The 23442-nt window shown below is 34.7% G+C and overlaps 1 protein-coding gene and 4 non-coding genes across 5 annotated transcripts in view; 3 read left to right on the forward strand and 2 right to left on the reverse strand.

The window, feature by feature from the left end:
• Positions 1-446: 446 nt before the first annotated feature.
• Positions 447-23442, reverse strand: part of LOC123706481 — a 28597-nt gene continuing 5601 nt past the window's right edge. The window contains exons 5-13 of the mRNA XM_045655787.1: positions 18309-18491; positions 10854-10962; positions 8112-8449; positions 5225-5355; positions 4403-4622; positions 3558-3722; positions 2695-2809; positions 1395-1543; positions 447-612 (exon numbers count right to left, since the gene is read on the reverse strand). Coding sequence (XP_045511743.1) covers positions 493-612; positions 1395-1543; positions 2695-2809; positions 3558-3722; positions 4403-4622; positions 5225-5355; positions 8112-8449; positions 10854-10962; positions 18309-18491 — 1530 coding nt within the window. The 3' untranslated portion in view covers positions 447-492. The remainder of the gene's footprint in view (positions 613-1394; positions 1544-2694; positions 2810-3557; positions 3723-4402; positions 4623-5224; positions 5356-8111; positions 8450-10853; positions 10963-18308; positions 18492-23442) is intronic.
• On the reverse strand, positions 8754-8827 carry Trnai-aau. The gene has a single exon. It is a non-coding gene; the product is annotated as a tRNA-Ile (tRNA).
• Trnai-aau lies at positions 10099-10172 on the forward strand. The gene has a single exon. It is a non-coding gene; the product is annotated as a tRNA-Ile (tRNA).
• Trnai-aau lies at positions 13392-13465 on the forward strand. The gene has a single exon. It is a non-coding gene; the product is annotated as a tRNA-Ile (tRNA).
• Positions 17051-17124, forward strand: Trnai-aau. Its single transcript has one exon. It is a non-coding gene; the product is annotated as a tRNA-Ile (tRNA).

Genomic DNA, 23442 nt, shown 5'->3' on the forward strand with positions numbered 1-23442 from the left:
GCTCTATATCCTCTTAGCTCTATATTGTGCAATGTTCATAGCTTTTCTCGTACTCGTATAGATAACGCACGTCAACTTTCACGATTTTTCATGCAACACTCCATTAATTTTTATCAGTTGTGTCTTTTTGTAGCTGTTATATTTGTGGTTATACGTTTTTTATTTTTTTCAACGTGCTCTATTTTTTTTGCTCGCTCTATATATTCGTAGCTCTATAACATCCAACTACGCACTACAGTGCGTAGTTGGAATAATGAACTTACTACTGACTTACAAGTCAGTAGTAAGTTTTTTATTTCTTTCAACTTGCTCTATTTTTCCGCTTGCTCTATACTTTTTAGCTCTATAATATACCGCATTGCAAAAATGCGTGTTCATAGACACTCTCTCTGACATAGACTCTCTCATAGAATCTCTCATAGACTATACTCAAACGGATATTTTTCCGATCGCTCTATATCTTCATAACTCTATAATATCCAACTACCCGCACTAAATATGCGTGTTCATAGATATCTCTCCATTACTCTGCTCATACAGACGTCGCACGTCATCATGCGTCATCTGAGACACGGTCGGGATTCGGGACATTGTGGACACCATTGGTTTTACCTGTGCAAAATAAAGTAAATAAATTATTTAATAGAATTACTTAAGTAATTATAAATAGCATAGGTTTAAAAATATAGATCTAAGACTTCACATGTTTATATTTTTTTTGGTTTTTATGGCATTCAAATGCTTTATAAATATAAATTTATAAAGAATAGAAAAAATTCACTCACGAGTGGCTGAGTTGGTGAGGCATCCGCCCCGGAATGGCGCGAAGGATGCGGGTTCGAGTCCCGCCTCGTGATCGAATTTTTTCTATTCTTTATAAATTTATACTTCACATGTTGCTGGTTATTTTTATAAAATATTAATTAGCCAGAGCTTATTGTACATAAGTAATATTAGTAGAGTGAAATTAGTAGAGTAATATTAGTACTATATTTTGACCGCCTCCTTGGCACAGTGGTTGACGCGTGAGCGTAGCACCGAGGGGTCCTGGGTTCGATTCCCGGTGGAGAGGAAGAAAAAAAAATGTCTCGGTCTGGCAGGACACAGAAGGCTGATCACCTACTTGTCCCTAAAGAAAATCGATCAGTGAAACAGATGTATAATGCATCTGCCCCTTACCCCACTTGGGGACACGGGACTTCGGACTATCTACTAGTGACTGAACCGTTCTTGATAGTACTTTTAATGCTTTTAAAGTCAAGTGTCAAGTTACATTATGAAAAATGAAGGCTACATTTATTGATTAAAAACAAAGTTTTGAACAGAAGAAAGTCAGACTACTTTTATTGTACCAAAAATCTCACACCCAAAAACCAACTAAATATAAATCATACCTTATTATTCCCCAAATTTATGAACCCATTGGCCACACCATTAGGCACCCCGTTCTGTGCCCCATTGTGGGGCAAGTGGGGCACACCATTAGCGAATCCTGCCCCCAGGCGGGACATTGAGTGCGTGAACTGCTGCATTGTTGATGTACCTGAAGTTATACTCAAACTCAAATACGTACTTAGAGTGCGCCCAAACTTTATTATCCGCTCCGCTCCTGTTGGTCTTAGCGTGATGATATAGCCTATAACCTTCCTCGATAAATGGGCTATCTAACACCGAAAGAATTTTCCAAATCGGTCCAGTAGTTTATGAGCCTATTCATTACAATCAAACAAACAAACGAACAAAGTTTTCCTCTTTATAATATTAGTGTAGAAAAATAGTCAAAATCAAACACGTACTCAAATGGGTATGCCGCAAAATTGTGCATTTGTTTTAAGTGACTATTTTTTCTTTGGCAAATTCTTATTTTTGTGTGAATCTATCCTTAATATTATAAAGCTAAAGAGTTTGTTTGTTTTAATGATCGCGCTAATCTCAGGAAAATACTGGTCCGATTTGAAAAATTTCGTTCGGTGATAGATAACGCATTTATCGAGGAAGCCTATAGGCTATATTTCATCTCGCTCAGACCGACAGGAGCGGAGGCACGCGGGTAAAACCGCGGGGCACAGCTAGTTGTGCAATAAAGTGTTTTTTACTTTCACTTTACTTAAAGTAATCTCAAATTTCATTGTAAAAAAATAGTTAAATAGACTGAAAGTCAAATTTAGACGAACATTGATTTACTCAACGTCTGATAAAACTATATTTATAGACAGATTTATTTTTAGATAATCACACTGAGAAGGCATCAAGATAATATTTCTGACCGTGAAGTTTTTGTGTTATACACGCTAAAATGTTGCCGATGTTCAAATTGTTATCACATGATCCCTAACAGTCGTATTTTAAATCGATTAAAAAGTCATTGATTTTCAAATGTCAAAACCAAAATAATCAAAATCGCTTCTAAGACAGTCTACTTGACTAAAAAAAATTTTTTCACAACAATTTACAAAATTTCACAAGATTTCGCAAGATTTCACCAGGTTTTGCAAGTGTTAGTGCTGATTTACACAGGGTCAGTAACTGACTACAAATTCGAAGCAAATCAGTGATGACCCGAAAAAAACCCTGTGTAAACAGATTTGAAGTCAGTACAGAGGCTTGAAGTCAAAGTAAACAGTTAAAGTCAGTCGTCGTGACTTGTCTACTGACCCTGTGTAAATCAGCACTTACTTAAAACGTGTTTCTTACCATTTTGTGCTTCAGAGTTAGGTATCTGCGCGATGATTTCACTTTTCTCCATTTCTTCTAGAAGAATCCTTGTGAATTCTGTTCTCACTTCTTCTAAATCCGTGTCACCGTCAACCTGAGTCAATAACGTTTTATATTGTATATTTTTTTTGAAGGGAAAACTTCTTTATCGGGGTTGGAAAAAATTTAGTGTAACATTTTTTCATTACGCGTGACATTTTTCCGTTACGCGCCATCTTTTTTCTTATCCCTACCACGCGTGATTCGACGTATTTCTGTATAGTTGCATATAGTAAATTATTTTTTGCAAAATAAGGTCATAAAGAAGTTTCACTTCTTACGTGTGTACATTAGTACACGCACACATTTTTTTTAAATTTATTTAAATGTAATACTGATGCCTACACTGAAATGAAACAGATAACAGCATACATTTAATAGAATTAGTACACGCTAGAACGGTGTGTGTGTAATATGAAATTGACAGTCAATAAAAACATGGACAAAACATATTTTATTAACAAACAAAACAACAAATTAGTTGATAGAACAGAAAAAACAAACAAATTAAGTAAAGGCAAGAATAATTATTAGATACGTGTGATGTAGTTAACAATAGGTTATGAAGCATAGCACCATTTTTTTGGAATTTTGCATGTCGAATTAAATTTAGGCTGTCGTTATAATATATAGTACCTACTAGCTTTCCACCTGCGGCATCGCCCGCGCAGTCAAAGAAAAACCCGCATAGTTCCCGTTCCCGTGGGATTTCCGGGATAAAAACTATTCTATGTTTATAATATTAGTATGGATTCGAAATAAATTAGTTTCATTTATAAAAAATGTCGTCATCAAATACTCACAATAACCAACCGATGCTGATGGTCCAAATGCTTCAACATTGGCAGACTCAGTTCTCTGAACAATTCGAGTCGACGTCTGAACGCACCAACTGCGTCATCTCGTCTGCCACGACCAAGTTGGAGCTTGGAACAGTCCACGAGGACCATACGGGGTTCCGTTTTGTACTGGGAATATACATATAAATATATATTATTATAGAAGTGAGAAGTGATATAAATAGAGTCTTCGTCTGGGAGGTAAAAAGACCTATTTCGGGACCATAGAAGTAAGTAACTATAACAATTCGAGTCGACGTCTGAACGCACCCACTCCGTCATCTCGACGACCACGACCAAGTTGGAGCTTGGAATAGTCCACGAGGACCATACGGGGTTCTGTTTTGTTGTTGTACATAATATAGATTGGGGATATATAAATATCCATATGAAAGAAATAAAGAAAGAAAAACGTTTAAAAATGTTTATAGGCATAATATTCATATGTCATTTATAACATGTTTGAGTTCTCGAGAAATACCACGGGCAGTTGCGTGTAGAAATGGCCACTGGGTGGGATACATACGTTAGATAATATGATACACTGATTAATACTCGAATGAATACATGAATATATTTGAGTATTTCCTAGTCGATAATTCATAGGCTGAGTTCGCGGAACAACTCGAAGTTGCGCTCTAATACATCGAATTCAAAATTTAAAAGTCGTATCTCGCTTTAAAATGGCGCGAGTTCGTAGCGATTCTTTTCCAGCTCTCACACATCCGCCGTCTGCGATTGCAAGCTGTGCTCGCACTACAGATTCTAATCTATAAAGACCATTTCCTAATACAGAACAATCTCCTCACCTCATTCTGATACCAGGTCATCTGCTCCAAGTCCCTAGGACACCCATCCAGCACCAGCCCCTGGCCGCTCCTCGCAGCATCAGCCACCACATTCCGCACCAACTTGAAGACCAGGTCCTTGGGCACCAGTTCCCCACCACTCACTGCTGCGCGGGATAGAGCTCCGTCTGATGCTGGTCCACCACCAGCATCTGCTAATGCTCGGAGCTTTTGGCCAAGGCTGGAAAAGGATTAAGAAACACTTAAATATAGACTGGAGAAAATTAAAAAGCATATGAGTGGTAATGAGAGATTTAATTTAATTCTGAACTACCAGACTTGGCGGCAAAGCAAAGGATAGGTATGTCATAGTTCCAAAAACATGAAGAAAGGTTGTCGATTTGATAGTACCCGACTATAACTAAACTAAAACAATAGAGTGGTACTATTTTACAGACTGACAATGACATTTCTTTGCGAACAATACTTATAAGGCCGATTGCAGAGCTTCACCGACCGTCAGTGCGTACCATCGGTCCTGACGATACGCATCAAAAATGTGTGACTATGAGACTAATACGCATGACAATACGCGTGCGTATGGTCGGTCTAGCTATGTCAATTTCCATACATATGACAAGCGTGACTGACGTACGCACTGATGGTCGGTCAAGATCTGCAACCGGCCTAAGGCTTGAGTCGTGACACGTCCATAATTATTGTCAATACAGTTTCTATCTTTACAAGAAATAAAAATGGGTATAAGTACGAACTTTAAAAAATTTGCCACATTTCACAGAGCTACTTTTCTCTTTCTAATATCTCTATCACATCTTTACTAACCTAAAATGCATCCACCCCTCCTTTTGACTCACAGCCCTTTCACAGAGCACAGCCTTGTTACTGCCGGGTCCTCCCACCACCCATACTGTCGGCACCTTGGTTGCTGTACCACGTACTCTTATTACCTCTGCCTGGAAAATCATACGAATAACAATATATTGTAATTTATATAAATCGGAATAGATTTAAACCGTTTATTTCTTTTGGAAAATCGTCTCATTTGATATTTTGTTTTATTACATTCAAATGCATTTAAATGTTTAGGTGAAAGATGCGGGTTCTGAACCCGTCTCTCGATGTTTTTTATTCTTTAAAAATTTCTCAAATTGTCATATTGGATAAATCCTGCATTTCATCTTTTATTAGTTTGGTGAATTTCCTATTCTCTAAAGTAAAAAGTATTGATAATAAAGCATTATGAGAATTTAAGGTGTCTTATTTTTAAAACGTTTGCTTTTTTCTGCTGACTCTACACTGGGACCGCTACATTTTTCAATGTGACTATCAGAAGAGATTCTTTTTTTCTTAAAGTCCACTTAAAAGTACGAATGAATTTGAATATTATCGCTTGGATTTAACCAAAGTTAAAGATGAGTGTTTTGATAAACAAATCGTTATTTTCTATTTGTGTATACTTTGTCCACACTTCTATTAGGCGCTATCTATAGCTACGGAAAAATATTGTGACGTTAAAGGCATAATATTCTTGTACCAGAAACTTTGTTGATACATATTTTTTAAAATCACTGTCCATGTATTTAATATCGTGAGTTGGAATAGAAACTGTTGAACCCAAAAGAAAACTAGCTTTTATTTCACCAGGCAGGATATAAGAATTTTCCTTCTTAAATAATATCGATGGAATATTTCATGGAACTATTGAAGCAGTTAACTGATTAAAAGGGTTAGTATCCGCCGGAATAATTTTGTAAAAGTAAATAAGAATTTCACTAGATATTCCAAGAAATCTGATAATAAACGCCCTTGAACTGTTCATTTAGTCAAGCAGGGTAAAGATGATCAATCAAACATATACCTATAATATAAAAGGGTAAATAAAGCCCTTTTATCATATATGAACAAATATTTCGCTTAATCATTATAATTTACTTTGTGTTCTTTTATTAACATTTTGCGTATTTTTATATCTTTCTAGTGTCTTGAATTAACTCGCGTCGCTTTGGATGAATTGCAGGATTCCTTTGTGTTGTTATTTTTGGATATTTTGCTTCAGTTCCATAAAAATAGTAGACTTTAGGCTTTTTTAATTATCAATAACTAGCCTTCGCCCGCGGCTTCGCCCGCTTTGTTTAAAAACTAATAAATTATATAATTTATATTTAGTATATACTAACACCTTCCTCTTGAATCACTCTATCTATTAAAGAAACCGCATCAAAATCCGTTGCGTAGTTTTAAAGATTTAAGCGTACAAAGGTACATAGGGATAGAGAAAGCGACTTTGTTTTATACTATGTAGTGATTAGACTTCAAATTCTTTGAAAAAATTAATTTTTAATATTGATAATAATTGTGATGATGTTTTTAAAGTACATAGTATTAAATCTCACACAATAATTTACTTCTAGAAGAAAAGACGTCTTTAGAATCTATGGTCATAAGTATTTTGAAGACATCAAATATTTATCAATAATTTCAGTTAGATTAACATCTTTTATTGAAGTGAAACTTCTTTTAACGGGGTTGGAAAAAAATTTAGTGTAACATTTTTTCGTTACGGGTGACATTTTTTCGTTACGCGCCATCTTTTTCTTATCCCTATCACGCGTGATTCGACGTATTTCTGTAAAGTTGCATATAGTAAATTATTTTTGGAAAAATAAGGTCATAAAGAAGTTTCACTTCTTACGTGTGTACACTAGTACATGCACACATTTTTTTTGAGTTATCAAAACCAATTCTTCTTACTTTATAGCATGAGACGTCCTCGTCAGACTATAGACATGCTATGATCCAAATACCCTCATATCTGTATAATAGATTTATGTATAATATGATGTATAATATTAATAAATAGAAATCACTTTCATAACAGCAGTCACGCAACGAGATTGACCGGCAAATATTGATTTCTACTTTCCTGTTTTTATCAACTTATTGAATAAACACCAACATTGAAGGTTCGTCTAATGTCATGCCATAAACTCTACATTGGTTATCAAGTTGGTAAAATTGAAGCAAGTCAAATGCAAGCGGCTTTTCTTATATGAATTTAGATAAAATTCTTAAAAAAAACATTGTTCTTATCCATACTAATACATATTATAAATGCGAAAATAACTCTGTCTGTCTGTCTGTTACTTAATCACGCCTAAACTACTGAACCAATTGTCATGGAATTTGGTATGTAGATATTTTGATACCCGAGAAAGGACATAAGATACTTTTTATCCCAGAAATCCCACGGGAACGGGAACTATGCGGGTTTTTCTTTGACTGCGCGGGCGAAGCCGCGGGCGAAAACCTAGTATTTCATAAACAAAAAAATTCATCAATTTGGATTCAATATTTTTTTTCGATTCAGTAGTTTTTTTCCTAAAAACGAAACTCACACAAACTAGTGTGAAAAAGGCAGGCTCAGTAACTACTAGAGGGAAAAACATCTATACAAATATTATAAAGAGGAAAGGTTTGATTTTTTGTTTGTTTGTTTGTTTGTATGAATTGAATAGGCTCCGAAACTACTTGGCAGATTTGAAAAATTCTTTCACCATTCGAAAGCTACATTATCCACGAGTAACATAGGCTAGGTTTTATCCCTGAAATCCCACGGGAACGGGAACTATGCGGGTTTTTCTTTGAAAACGCGGGCGAAGCCGCGGGCGGAAAGCTAGTATAATATAAAATTATAAAAAAATAAACTTACCTTAGGATTAGCATTATTTACTCCATTCACTGGCATAACTTTCGGCATGGGCATGGTCGGCATGTCTTGTTCACGTACTCCATGATCTGACATCACTTGGCCACTTGGCATGATTTGGCTGTTAGGCATGGCTTGTCCATTTAGCATAGTTTGGCCATTAAGAATGGCTTGGCCACTTGGCATGGTTTGGCCATTTAGCAGGGCTTGTCCATTTGGCATTTGCGCAGGTCTTGGCACAATGGTCGCTGGCATGTCATCGTCTAAATCATGCGCGTTTAAGGAGTCTGGTCTATGCCTTGTTGGCGCTGGTTCCACACCAACAATTTCACCTGGTATGCCTATAAGAAATACATAATTTATGCTTAAAAATACTGGATGTTCGCTCTGATAATATAATCTATTTTTCAATACTTCTACCTATTCTCTATGTTATAAATTATAAGAATAATCGATTTTCTTGTCACTACTTCTCCATTGCGGCATTCCGAATCAGTGTTACAGCCTACAGGTAAAATAAAAATCGAGAGCAAAAATGTATCACTGATTTTAATTTTATATTTATTCACTGCTTTGTTCTAGTAGGTTAAAGGTAGATGCTAATTTAGCATTTATTAAATGTGAATGAAGTAAAAAAATAATTCTTGGCCCATGAGGGGATCGAACCCGCGACCTTCGCGTTATTAGCACGACGCTCTAACCAACTGAGCTAATGGGCCTATGTGCTGTACCTGAAAAACCTCATATTACTTTCTTTAAACAGTTTTTATCCTGATAATAAGCCTAGAAGCCTTAGAGGCAAATATAGAGGAAATATTATGAGTTGCAAAATAAATTTACTTTTAAACCGTGCAGTGTATTTGACTGTCCTATTCTACATCTACTTTATAAATATGTAACTCAATGGTAACTGACTGACTGACATAGTGATCTATCAACGCAATTGGCAAAACCCGGACGGATCGGGCTGAAATTTGCCATGCAGGTGTATATTAGCGGACGTAGGCATCCGCTATTATAGGATTTTCATCAATTCTACCCCAAGGGGATAAAATACAGGATAAAAGTTTGTACCTACCACGAAACATTTATTTTTTCCACACAGGTTAAGCTGCGGGCAACAGCTAGTAGTCCAATAAAGCTAGAAACCAAGACCAAACGGCTTATCAATATCGAATACTAGCTGCTCCGCACGGTTTCACCCCCGTGGCCCTAGTCCTGTTGGTCGTAGCGTGATGATATTATAGCCTATAACCTTCCTCGATAAATGGGCTATCTAACACCAAAAGAATTTTTCAAATCGGACCAGTAGTTCCCGAGATTAGCGCGTTCAAACAAACAAACTCTTCAGCTTAAAGCTCAGCTCTGCAGCATACTATTAGTATAGATTTACAGCATTATTCGTGCCAAAAAAGAGTTGAAATAAAAGTAACCTTTACTTGTAACAGTGACGTATAATTATGACATCATCAAGTACGCGGTTGACATAAACATAATATCACTTTGGTAAAACTGATCGATCGATTGTAAAGCATTTTAGGGTTTATGTATGTAATTCTAGTGATATTAACGATTGACAATAGTGTCTTGTTAAACCGGCTACTGACGTACCTGCAGCAGGGGTAATATTGAAATTGGACCCTTAATTAGCTTCTTAATTGTGATGTATCTATACACACGGTTATTAAGGTTATTGACTAAGGGCGTCGGTTAAGATGGTGGTAGGTGCTTGCCTATGCAAGCAGGGGAAATTTAAAGAACAACTGAAATAGCTCCGACCGCCTACCAACAGCCAGACAGGGGAAAAATGTAACCGATAATATAAAAAAAAGATTTTTGAGTTACAAGTGAGATACTTGTATTATGGCCTTTATCAATCCTAATTACAGTATATTTCATATTTCCAATATTAAAAGTTATAAATAATGGAAGATAATTATTCTAGCTCTACTTGAAATACTTTCTACTTATTTTCAGCTACCCTCACAACGGCCCATTAGCTCAGTTGGTTAGAGCGTCGTGCTAATAACGCGAAGGTCGCGAGTTCGATCCCCTCATGGGCCAGAATACTTTTTTCTTAGAAATTGCAATATCAAATGATTTATTTATTTGTTAGTTACTTTATCTCTTTATCTTTTTGTTCGAAGTTTCAGAAAAAAAAAACATAAAAAAACAATTATTCTATAATTTTGCAGATGCTCTAGTAAGAATCGGCCGCATAATTTTTCGAGTAGGGCTATCAATAGTTAGGACATTCTCGTACTCAGATCCCAATGTATCCTCTGGTAATGAAAAAAAATATAAGAATTTATTTATACGTTTTCTCTTTAAATACGAGCAAAGGAATAAAATATTTTTTTCTAAAAAGATTCCTACAAAAATCTAGCAGGATTCGAACCCAGTCATTTAAGTAACTATAACATACGTAGTATATTATTATTAGTCTGTGCTATAACTAACCATTGCATTTATATCAAGTCTACTAGCTGTGCTCCGCGGTTGTACCTGCTTTAATCCGCTCCTGTTGGTCTTAGCGAGATGATATGTAGCCTTCATCGATAAATGGGCTATCTAACATCCAAATAATTCTTCAAATCGGACCAGTAGTTCACGAGATTAACACGTTCAAACAAACAAACAAACTCTTCAGCTTTATAATATTCAAATTCAAATTGCCTTTATTTGTATTATTATTAGTATAGATTAGGTGCTTCAATATCTAGATCTAGCTCATAGAACACCTACCTCCATTACCAACTCCGTTCATGTCATCATCCTCAACAGCCGATAGTATTTGGAGCACGGCAGCTCTGAAGTCCCGGTAGACCTCCTCTGGGTTTCGCTCACCATTTACCTGGGTATAAAGAAATGCTTAAATCGAGTTAAGTGTATTGAAGTTTTCTGTGGAGGCAGCCCTAATGTGTCCATAGTAAAATTAACATTGAAGTTTACAATGAACTGTTTGCCAGCAAAGTTCTGCTAAAATTTATACATTCCGGTCTTGATAAGGTATATCAAATAAACAAATAGTTTTATTATAAACGCAGTTTCATCTCGTATTTTTCTCCTTAAAAATAGCCCATTTTGAAACTTTTTCAACTTTGAACTATTATCATTATCTGAATATGCTGGTTTAAACTTGAAGCATAGCACTCTTTCTCAAATTTAGCATATTCATCATTTAAATAGTTTTATATTTTTGTTATCATTTGTATTAAACACTGATTTCACAATTACATAGTTATTGTTATTATTGGCATTCTCACCGGGATATGTGGGTCACTAATAGGGTTATCAAAACCTGTCTTGAGACTTATTAAATAAAACTCAATGAAAAATTACATGTTCATTGAATATTCATTGAAATTAGTTAATTTTATGTTTTTTTTTTATAATTTAATATAAATGATTACAATACATCTCCACATATTAAATTTTCTGCATTCTAGATTGAAATAGAATTCAAACTGATACACTTCTTATTTGAATAATTTCCTTACTATTCTCAGAATAAAACAATTTTCATAGTGGAAAAAAGTAAAGTTATTGAATAATGAATGTTGTAAAAGCGTCACGCGTGGTCAGGGATAATGTTTTTTGTATTATTTTTTCATTAATGAAAATTACAATGTTGGCAGCCCTAACACGGCATCGCACCGTGAACAACACCCATAATCCGATCTCAAAATAGAAAATATCTAAGTATACGAGTTTTACATCTCCAAATACAATACTCTCGAAAAGAAAGCAAATGCATGAGATTATTTTAAATTGTACAATTTGTAAGTGATAATATAGTGGAGTCATTCCAATAATATCACACGTAGCTTGTGATTGTTGTAGTCAATATTACTCTGAATCAAATTCGTAATCATTTTCATCATACAAATTTCGTTTTCGCACAGCAGGGACACAGGTCTCCTTCATTAGATGCTTTTTAGTTTTTACCTTGCTGGCCAAGTGCGGGTTAGATGTCAAATGTCTTCGACATTTTTAACACGCTTATTTTCAACAAAAAAAAAATAAACTCCATTCATAATTGCCCCAATATATTTGCAACACATAGACAAAAAAGTCGAATACCGCATATCAAATGTGACGCACCTGTCCGTTTGTTCCATAAAAATCAATACATATAAAACGATGACCCAGTGCTAACAAAAAATTCATATTCTTGGTAAGAGTGACGCCCACTCGCTAATATTTAATGTTTGGCAGTACGATATTGTTTCCAAACTAATAGCTTGTTTAATCGAAACTTCTGGTGTTTTCTATGAATGCTGGTTTATAGTTTAATGAAGTATGCTTCGTTTTAATTGAAATATTTTTTTTTTAATGAATTTGGAGTTTTTACTTCATTTTTGATGAAGATAAACTACGTTAGAGGACAGAGTTTTATTAGCATGCATTGAGTAGAAACGTAAAGAAAAAAAAATTCTTTTTCAACGGAGTCTTTTATATTTTCCTTAGTTTAGTTGCTGTTTAAAAAGATTTTCCATAAGGCGGATCCACACAGAGCGAGCAGCGCGGAAAATTTTAAAATTTGAAATATTTTCTAAAGGTACCCTAGGCAAATAAACGAACTTTTCCAAAAATACCAAATAATAGATACCTAATCTAAATTCTGTCCGACTAGTCCACATACCTGTTATTATATAGAGACAAGTCTAACAAAAGGCTCGCATGCAATAAGTGCAAAATAATGTCACTTCAATAGGAGTATAAAGTTTTTAAAACTGTACAATAAATTGCATAGCGAAAATGAATGCGACTTCCGAGTAATTTATATTTATTTAACTCTTTAATATAAATAATGGTTTATTATGTTACAATTTTATACAAAAACTCGGTATAGTTTATTAGGCGGCCTTTTCACTTAGAAGTGATCTCTTCCTTGCAATCGGGATTAGAAAAGCCCTCTGGTTGGTCCCATTTATTTTTTTTGCAGCACTGACTATTTGAACGCGGTTTAGTTTTTTGGTAGATAAACAATTGTTTTTTAATTGTTGTATCCCGATGGGACGGAAGGCCCAAGCGGGAGAGCAATAAGGCATAGAATTAATTAATTATATTTTTCCATTATCTGTGCCATAAATAATTGTTTTTAGCTTGTCTTTCCCTTATCAATGAACATCGAATCAGTACGGTACGTAGAATAATGTGCAATAATCTCTTAGGTCATAAAGGGGTTTAATTTTATCGAAATTTTATTAAATCCCCTGATAATTGTAAATATTATATTACAATAATGTTGTAACTACATTTTTTAGATTGTTCATCAACGGCCCATTAGCTCAGTTGGTTAGAGCGTCGTGCTAATAACGCGAAGGTCGCGGGTTCGATCCCCTCATGGGCCAAGGAATAATTTTTTATATCTAAATTGTAAAGGAAGATTAGCATAAGTACATAATTCTTTGCATTTAAACATTATAAATTGACAGTGATTTGATTTTAAGCCAAAAAAGAGTTAAAGATAGAGCCAGACTTTTGGTGATATCTACTCGTATAGTGATGGTTTTTTTTTATTATTATAAATTTTATAATTGATAGGGAGGCGCTTGGCCACAAACTCGCCTGATGGAAAGCTAAGATGTGACCTAAGATGGTCCGCGCATCTTTAGTAGTTCAATATACGCTTGAAGGTGTTATTATGATGTTATTATAAAAAATAACACCATCTATGACTCAAAGTAGAACCTATTCTCAAACCATTTTTAAATACCCACATTATTTTACTCTACTGCTCAGTATTTTTCACATTATGTACTTATTAAATAATGTATCCTTATAGGCCATTATTCTTCCCTTCAAAGGGATCATACTCGAGCAAACTGAAGCACAATAAAGCGCATACTCTTTCAATTATGTACGCAAATGGATGGTAAATGCTAAACTGTCCACTTAGCCGGTTAGCGCTTGAATATTATAACGATAACCTTGTTTTTACTGTGTAAACTTTATTATTTTCATGGCACTTTTTCCAGCGATGCCTAATTTATCTTGTGTCGTGTGGGTACTTTATTGGAATATGAGAGTAGGCTCTTGTGTTTACGAGCAAATATGTCCATAATATCCCCTGCTTATTTAACTCATGTTTTTGAAGCCATCATAGATTCCTACTAATTTTCCATTGGACAATAGTCAATATGGGTAATAGAAAAGGGGAAATGCCTATGTTAATATGGGTTTATTTTGGCATATTATATTATCCCATTGGCTTCACTTTTTTATGGTAGATCTGTACCTACTTATTGTACAATGAGTGGGATTTCCCAGGATAGAGTGTACTATTTTAATTTATGTCTTATGCTAATTTTGCACAACACACAGAATTACTTTTTTAGCAGTTGCAATAAGAGGAGATTTTTTCAAAATGGAAGTAATTTTACATTACGCGTATTCTTTAAATATTCTATCCTACGCAGTTAACTAGGAACTAGATCAATTTCTTACGATCAGAAGAATTATTTTCAACTCAATATAACATCCAATGGCATAAAGAGTAAAGACCAAAGTTCCAAAAGGGAGTGCAGATAATCACAGCCGAATTCATCATAATTCTTATTTTCATATACCTACCCTCGTCTCTATGACACGTTTATTTATTAACGAGTACCATACCATTGACATTGCTCGCCATCAATCGATATCGGGTCGCGCAAACAGCTTGGTTTATTGATGGCCATCGATTGTTTGACCGCTGTGACGCTGTGTGATGGACGGTAAATAGTCTGCGTTTTGGAAGCTTAAATACTTGGGATAGATATAAGTAGATAGGATAGATATAGAGAATACTTAACATAGATGCGTTTGGTAGGTCCTAATTGTCGTAATATGATAGGTGAGTTTTTGGCTTGGATCTTGTGCGAATAGGTAAAGTGAAAACTTTGGCTCTCGAAAAGTTTAAATTTTAAGAAATGAGTTACCTATTTATAATTTATTCGTGCAAGTACTTATTTCGTACGATTACACAATAAGGGATTTAGAAATTAGGTAATATTTACTGTGTATGTTCCAGTAACAGACTGGAATATAACATAGGTAGTATGTGGGTCTAATAATTTGTTTGTTACATGGAAAAGTTCTAACTTTTAAATAGAAAAATAATAAATTTCTACTTTTATAGCTTTTCAGAAATACGTTTTTAATAGCATACGTCGAGCAGATAAATGTGTAACAGTATAAGATAAGCCCGAAAATTGTACACAACTGAACTTATCGACTTGTTTACGTCAATTATATTTAACTTCTCGAAATTTCTCAATTTTTAAAGGTTAAAATTTTGGATAAAAATTGACCCAGAGACATTCTAGTCACATAGGTGGTTTTTCAAGCAAGTGCTAAGCTAAACAGTAAACTTTATGATTCGTTTTTTGCGATTTCAGCTCAATTCAAGTCATTCATAGAACTTGGCTATTTAACCCTGAGCCCCAAGCGGCCCGATCGGTCCACGACACAATAGATTTTCTAGTGTGTCTGTGATTTCGGGGCCTGAGTTATTAAGTGCCAATGAACGGCCTTCCTTGTGTGCACCCTGCACTTGACCGCACAAAATTACCCCGTTCGTAAGCATTGATGCTTGATACTCAGCAAAATAAATAGTGTATGGCAATTTTTGTGGCAATAAGGTTTAAAACTCATGCGTATTATTTGACCATATAGTTTTATTTCTCATAACTAAATTTTAATTCTCTACCAAACAAATCAGGTTATTTTTGTAATGCGTGCCGGGGCGAAAGCTTAGTATTATAAATATAAATTCTATAGGTTACGTTATAAATTTAATTTATATAAACACCCGTAACATTCACATTATAGTAAACTAGTGGTCCGCCCCGGCTTCGCCCGTGGTACATATTTCGCAATAAAAGGTAGCCTATGTCCTTTCTCGGGTATCAAAATATCTCCATACCAATTTTCATGCAAATTGGTTCAGTATAGTTTAGGCGTGAATGAGTAACAGACAGACAGACAGAGTTACTTTCGCATTTATAATACATATTATTCAAACTCAAACTCAAACATTCATTTATTCAATTAGACTACTATTTAGTAGCACTTTCGAATCGTCATTACATAAGTATTTTTAACATTTACCACCGATTCGGAAAGCAGTATCTATGGAGAAGAATCGGCAAGAAACTCCATAGTTGCTCTTTTAACATCATGTCAATATTACATAATATGTAACTTATATCTAACTACATAATATAATATTATCATAATATGCCAAAGAACTGTCTTAGTCTGTATTAGTATGGATAGTCACCAGGAGCCCAATTAGACGTCTTATAGAAGCATTGTTTCCAGTGTGGGAACTGGGAAACTTACAGCGCTACACGAACTAGGTATATAGCGTCTATATATTATGTCATTTTTCCACCCTAGAAATGTGCTAGAAATAATACTGCTTTAAGACATAATGATACGGGGGCTGATAATTTAGTCGTTAAATATTAACGGTTACTTTGAAATGGCTTAAGGTACAAATTACGTATTAATTTTGTTTGTAAGAAGTTTAAACCTTAATTATTATTGGTTGTGGACTGCGTCATTGTAACAATTTTCTATCAATTAAAATTTTAGGTATGGAATTTTAAAGTGACTACCTATATCTGAAAAGAATCTTGATTATCTTTGTGTTTAAATAAAACGTTAAGGTTATATTATTTCTGTGGTTTTATAAATTACAAGTTACCTAACCTAACCTAACCTAACCTAAACATCAAAATGCGGTCAATAGTCTTCGCATGAAAGAGCAACAAACATACCTACATACTTACATCTTCATAAACTTTAATGTTTATAATATTAGCTAGATGAGAGAATACGATGCCCTAACTTTAAAAATTACAGTAATGAGTATTCATTTTAATTTTGTTTTGTTTAGACTTTCTTTTAATATGTACCTACCTATTTTTAATTTCGCAAGCTGCGTCAATGGCCCATTAGCTCAGTTGGTTAGAGCGTCGTGCTAATAACGCGAAGGTCGCGGGTTCGATCCCCTCATGGGCCAAGACAATTTTTTTGTAATTTTCATTCAATCGTAATTTTGAAAGAGTAATGTATATAGCTATGTACAGCTATGTACAGTATCCGCGTTATACCAACAATCTTTTTGCAAAGCCTTGTCGGAGTACCGAATTTGTCGGATTATAAGGTGCTGCCTATAGTCCGGATGTTTTTACGCAAGAGTACCTTTTAATTCGACAAATTACGAATGTAATCCATACTTAATATTATAAATGCGAAAGTAACTCTGTCTATCTGTTACTCAATCACGCCTTAACTACTGAACCAATTTGCATGAAATTTGGTATAGAGATATTTTGATACCCGAGAAAGGACATAGGCTACCTTTTATTGCGAAATATGTACCACTGGCGAAGCCGGGGCGGACTGCGAGTAATAAGATAAGATGTAGGTACTTCTGAAATATAACTAATATTTCAGAAGTACCTAGGTACGAATCATGCTTCATTGTGTCTTTGAGTAGAGAACACTAGAAGTGGCACATTTTATTTGTGCATGTTGTACACTGTTCAATTATGCATGATCGATGCGAAAATTGTCAAAAAATAGGTATTCAGTAATTACTAATTACAGACATGTCGGATTATAGGGGGCAATCATTGAGTTACTACGTACTACGTAATAGAGAGGCCATCGCTACTACACTTTTTGTAACACGAGTTAGAGTCAATCGTCTCAAACATTTTTTTTTTTTGTTACATTGATTGGTTGTAATTGATAAGCTTGTTCATATTTTTTTAATAAGATAAGCAATATTTATTTGTTACATTGATTGGTTTTAATTTACAAGTTATAATAGGCAGAATATCTACAAAGTGTATGACTCACTAGCCACCCCGCGCCGCCGCCCGCCGCGCACAGATTTTGTTCGTGGTGTCCTCTCTATAATAATACCTCAATGGGGGCGATGGATGGGCCAGGGGCCGGTGTAACGCGGGTCTACATCCATTTCTTTGACATGCCAAACCACAAGACACATTTTGATATAGGTATGCCGTATGAGATATCGTAATCATCAGATAGCACCAATTAGGATATTGAGCGGATATGTTCTACAGTGGTGGCAGCCTGTATCTTGTACTTCCTACCTTTGAGAAAAAAAGACAATCTCCTTCGCATTAACAATAATAATTATATTCTACTATTAATCTCTATAAAAATACTCACAGCAATCAGCACATTACTCTGATCAAAGTAATCAGCCACGGGCATCACATTCTTATAGAAGTTGTTCAACTCCATTCTCGCTAGACTCAGGACCACGTGGCCGAGTCGAGCGCCATACTCGATCTGCCGCTCGAGCACACGCTGCCGCCAGCTGACGAGGATCACGCCGCTGATCGTTTGAATCTGGAATACCGTGTTCTTTTGAATTGGTGGGAATATTTTTTTTGGTAGCGTGTGACGTTTTGTTGAAAAAAGCAGCTGGCCAGTAACACACCCATTATAGTTTTTTTTTTTTTGAAAACGTGTCAAACGTTGATAAAAATAAGTGGCCAGTTTTTATAAAGATCAGCAGGACTACGTGGCCGGGTCGAGCGCCCTCGATCTGCCGTTCAAGGACTGTCGCCAACTGACGAGGATCACGCCGCTGATCGTTTGAATCTGGAATGCCGTGTTCTTATAATTGGCGGGAATTTTGTTTTTGTTTTTTTTTTTTGATATGTCAAACGTCTCGTCACAATATACAGATACATACAGTAAGGAAACTTCATACAAAATGTTCGAAATGGCTCCCCCCCCATCAGGCGTGTTTTCGAGGGTATTTAGGGGGATCGATAGTAGCGGGTGACACATCTATAGATTTTGAATATAGTATGGAAAAAATTTAAAAGTGATGTCAATTCACATTAAATAAATATCGATTGTTTCAGTTTGTAGCCCTTTCAATAGGTAAATATATTTGTAAATACCGTATCTGACTACAAGTTAAAAAGAGACTATTTTTTAATTTCTATAGATATGGCAGCATGAGTTTTAAATTAAGTTGACATATTTTCTACCAAAATGATAGCTACAAATAGTCACTATTAAGTATTAGGAGTCCAGTCTGTTTAAAGGTCGCATCTATTTTTACGCAATCTAGAAGAGCACGAAAATATAAAAAAAAGGAAACCTTAAAAAATCTTGTTTAAATTTATGTGCATAATTACGTAAATATTATAGATAGGGAGGCGAAGAGGGGAATTTTCTGCAATACTCGAGCGTGGCAGTTTAAGATATGAGAGATACCTTAGACCTAATAGAACAACCTTGTTAACTATTTAGCTCTTTAAGTAGTGACGCGCGCCTAGGATAGACGATCAGATTAGTAAAAAAAAATCGATAGTCTGAAATACTCGAGCGCGTCAGATTAAGATATTGGGGGTTGATTTTAGTGTTTTAAGACTAAATTTAACTAATCTGACGATAAGTCCTTGACGCCGCCAAGTTATAGGGTCGCGAACTTGTAAAAAAAAAAACGTTACTCCGGCATTCTCGAGCGCGATTGTTTTTATTTTTATTTTGAAGAATATAATCTAAAACTTACTAAAAATACAAAATCTGCCGGTTTCCGCGTGACCGGAAGTCTCGAGGAGCCATTTCGTCTTCCGAAAAACGCGTTATAAGTCGCGAACGATACATTTTACAAAAAAAAGTTTGAATAAACAAAAAAGTTAATTTTATTTTACACAAAAAGGTCTCTTTACATTTTTGTCCAAAGTTAAAACTTTTTGACTTGAAGCATCATAAAAACTCAAACTCCCGGTTTTTTGAGTATATCTCGAAAACTGAGGGTGTTAAGAAAAATTGATATGAAATAACGATGATTAAAAAAAAGAAACTCTCAAACCTTTTTCGGTCAGATTAAGAGAACCCACCAACATTTTTGTCAGATTTAGAAAATATGCTTTCAGGAGACCGAGATAAACCTCCCCTATGAAAATCTGACGCGCTCGAGTATTTCAAAAGGACTTTTTTTTTCTGCATTTTCAAAAATTCATCGTAACTTATCGTCACGCCGAAATCGTCAGTTTTTTTAAGGGGAGCTTCCTTGGGGCCTACTTAACACCCCTTCCGAAAATCTGACGCGCTCGAGTAAATTTTTTTTTTGTGCATTTTTGACGAATTAATATGCCTAGCCCCACCACGCAAACCGGCAGATTAGTATACCGTTGTTATCAGAGGCACTTGGGGCATACGTAGTATGAATATCTGACGCGCTCGAGAATGCCCAAGTAACTATTTTTTTTTACATTTTTGAAAATCCGTACACGCCAAACCCACCGCTAAAATGGTTTTTACCATAGAAGCTTTTCTTTTCGAAATTATTTTATCTATCGATTTTGATAAGTCTCGACGGCGCCGTTTAATTACGCCATTTAGTTACCTCGCCTCCCTATCTATTAGGGAAGAAAAAGATAGATATTATAATTATTGTATTTTTATCGATACGTGGCGTCTCCACTTTGTCAAGCACTAAGCCTGTCAAACTATTTTCTTTTTCTTCCTAAAACAAAAAGGTAGAGGTTCTATGCTCGTATAATAATAATTTTAATTTATTTTTGCATATTTTGTGTTTTTTAATTTAATTTAATTTATCGTTTTAAAAATAATTTAGTAGGTATACCTACATACAAGTATTGTAAATTCTGGTTTAAAATAATTATTGAATATATGTATAATACAAATATCAAGCATTATAAATAATTTAGGTACATTAAATAGCCTTCGGCGTCCATAACAAAACTAGATTTCGAAATATAGCACTGATAAAAACGTATTTACTTTTACAAGCTGTATTATTTCGGATTGTTTCTTCTTGTAAATTCATATTTAGGCTACACCATTTTTGTATTTTAACGGGTTTTAATCTCCAAATTACCACAAAATCAACTGTGAAAAAAAGCAAACAGAAATATACAGGCCGAATTGATAACCTTCTCCTTTATTTTTCAAGTCGGTTAAATATCAAAAAGTAACAGCCCTATACGTCACGTATACGTCATAATTTCATGGGGGGGGCTTAGTTTCCTAACTGTATGTACGTAGTATATATCTGTCAACTGTGGTCTCGTGGTTTTGTAAAATAAATTACAGCTGGCCAGTAATAGGCGGCATTTCGCATTTCCTGAAAATCTAGAGGATTTCATGCGAAAATATCTATCTCAATCTATAAACAAAAATAGACATCATTTTACACTATGATGATTACCTTTAAACGTGATTTAAACTTGTTAATCCAGAAATACGAATTTACCCCAGGAATTTACCAACGTTCCGATGAAATAAATTTTAATTTAAAGTATAATTTGTATGAAATTACCTAAATGTCACACGGTTCTTGCCCGCGACACGAAAGATTAGCTATCAAACATGACCATATAACATGCCATTTGTATTACCATAATCGATATTTAATGGAAAATATATTGTTTTTATAATAAAATAAGGTGTAATTTAAAATTCTTTCATACCTTTTTAGGAAGTTTTTACAGAAGAGATGCAATTTTGATTACGTTCGAGAAATTTCGGAGATCATATTTAGATACACATATCTACACAATAGTATAATTATTTATGTGTATGTAATGCTTAAAATGAAACTGAAAAACTTTAAAAGCAATTATGAATTCTATTAAAAAAAAATTAAACAACGTCATAAATAAAGAGTGAATCAACCACTTAGTAAAGGCACCATTTGTATAAAGTGGTGAAGGTAAACATAAATTTTTACGGCCACTAACAATGCAAGTAATTTGTAGACCTCCATACAATAGAACCCTCTAGACTTAATTACAGTTGACCAAAGGGAGTCATTTACTGTCAATTAGTCGTACTATTGCTGTAAAAGTAATCTCTATAAGTATTTATATTTTCTTTCCGCCCGGCGTTACACGTGATGACTAAAACCTAATAAATTATATAGGTACTAAAACCTTTCTAGATAATCACTCTATCTATTAAAAACCGCATCATAATCCGTTGCGTAGTTTTAAAGATTTAAGGATACATGGGAACGGACAGACAGCGAAAGCGACTTTATTTTATAGTAAGTATGTAGTGATGTAGTGACTTATTACATAGCTTTCCGCCCGCCCTTTAGCACTAAATCCTGCATTCTTACGAACCACGCTATCCTTTGGAAAAATGTAATGAAAATCGATGTAGTAGTTTTTGAGTTTATTGCGAAAAGACAGATGCGTCGGTTGCGTCGGTTTCAGCTTTGTTTTTAGATTTTTTTAAGCTTTTTTAGCTTCAGAATTTTTCGTAAAGTATTAAGAACTACAGGCAACAATGTCATAGTTAGGTATCAAAATAATCTCTTTCTTAACACACAGTGGGTCTTTTTGAACGTATTTTATCGCATTGATACATGTTTGTAGTTTTTCATATTACAATGCACATTTTGAAATGTGTCATCGTGATACGTGGAATATGGAACGTCAAGGTTGCATTTGAACATCATTTGAACTACCGCGTTCAATTATTATGAAATGGTATCTTTTATAGCATAGTATTTGTGTACTATAAATAAATAATTTTTTACATCTGAGTTTAATCTTTGAATGAATTTCGTCTTTACCTTAAAGGATTGTCCCTGTATGAGTATAGTTTTAACTTTTAATTTTTAAATACACAGCAAACGGCAGCAATAAAGGATTATTATGGTTCAATTTATTTGCTTAAGCATTCCAAACAAATGTGTAAATAGACAAGCAGTTTTGTTACTAAAGAGCAAAAGCCATATGGATAGGAAGTTGAAAGCTCAACTTTTAATGTAAATGAAGCAGAAAATTAACAATTCCTGTAAAATATATTGTTAATATAGTACAAATTAACGAGTATTCCCATTAACAATTCATAGAAACAGACAAAAAATGCCATCACATAGCATTAGTACCAGCTGTCTGCCCTTGACACACTGAGTTCCGATTTTTGGAGTTCAATCGATTGACGGAATAAGGACTAATGTGTTCAAAATTGACACGTTTAAACGGTTTAAATTATTATAGTGAAGTCCCGTGTCCCCTAGTGGGGTAAGGGGCAGATGTATTATGCATACATCTGTGTAACTGATCGATTTTTCTTTAGGGACAAGTAGGTGATCAGCCTTCTGTGTCCTACCAGACCGAGACATTTTTTTTTTCTTCGTCTCCACCGGGAATCGAACCCAGGACACCTCGGTTCTACGCTCACGCATATCAACCACTGTACCAAGGAGGCGGTCTTAAATTGTTATATGTATAAATAGAAAATAGTTACTGGTTTAAATTGGTTTTTACAATTTTCGCGAGAATTACAATACCATCAGACGTGA

The sequence above is a fragment of the Colias croceus genome, chromosome 3, assembly GCF_905220415.1.
Source record: "Colias croceus chromosome 3, ilColCroc2.1".
In the NCBI taxonomy this organism is placed as follows: Eukaryota; Metazoa; Arthropoda; class Insecta; order Lepidoptera; family Pieridae; genus Colias; species Colias croceus.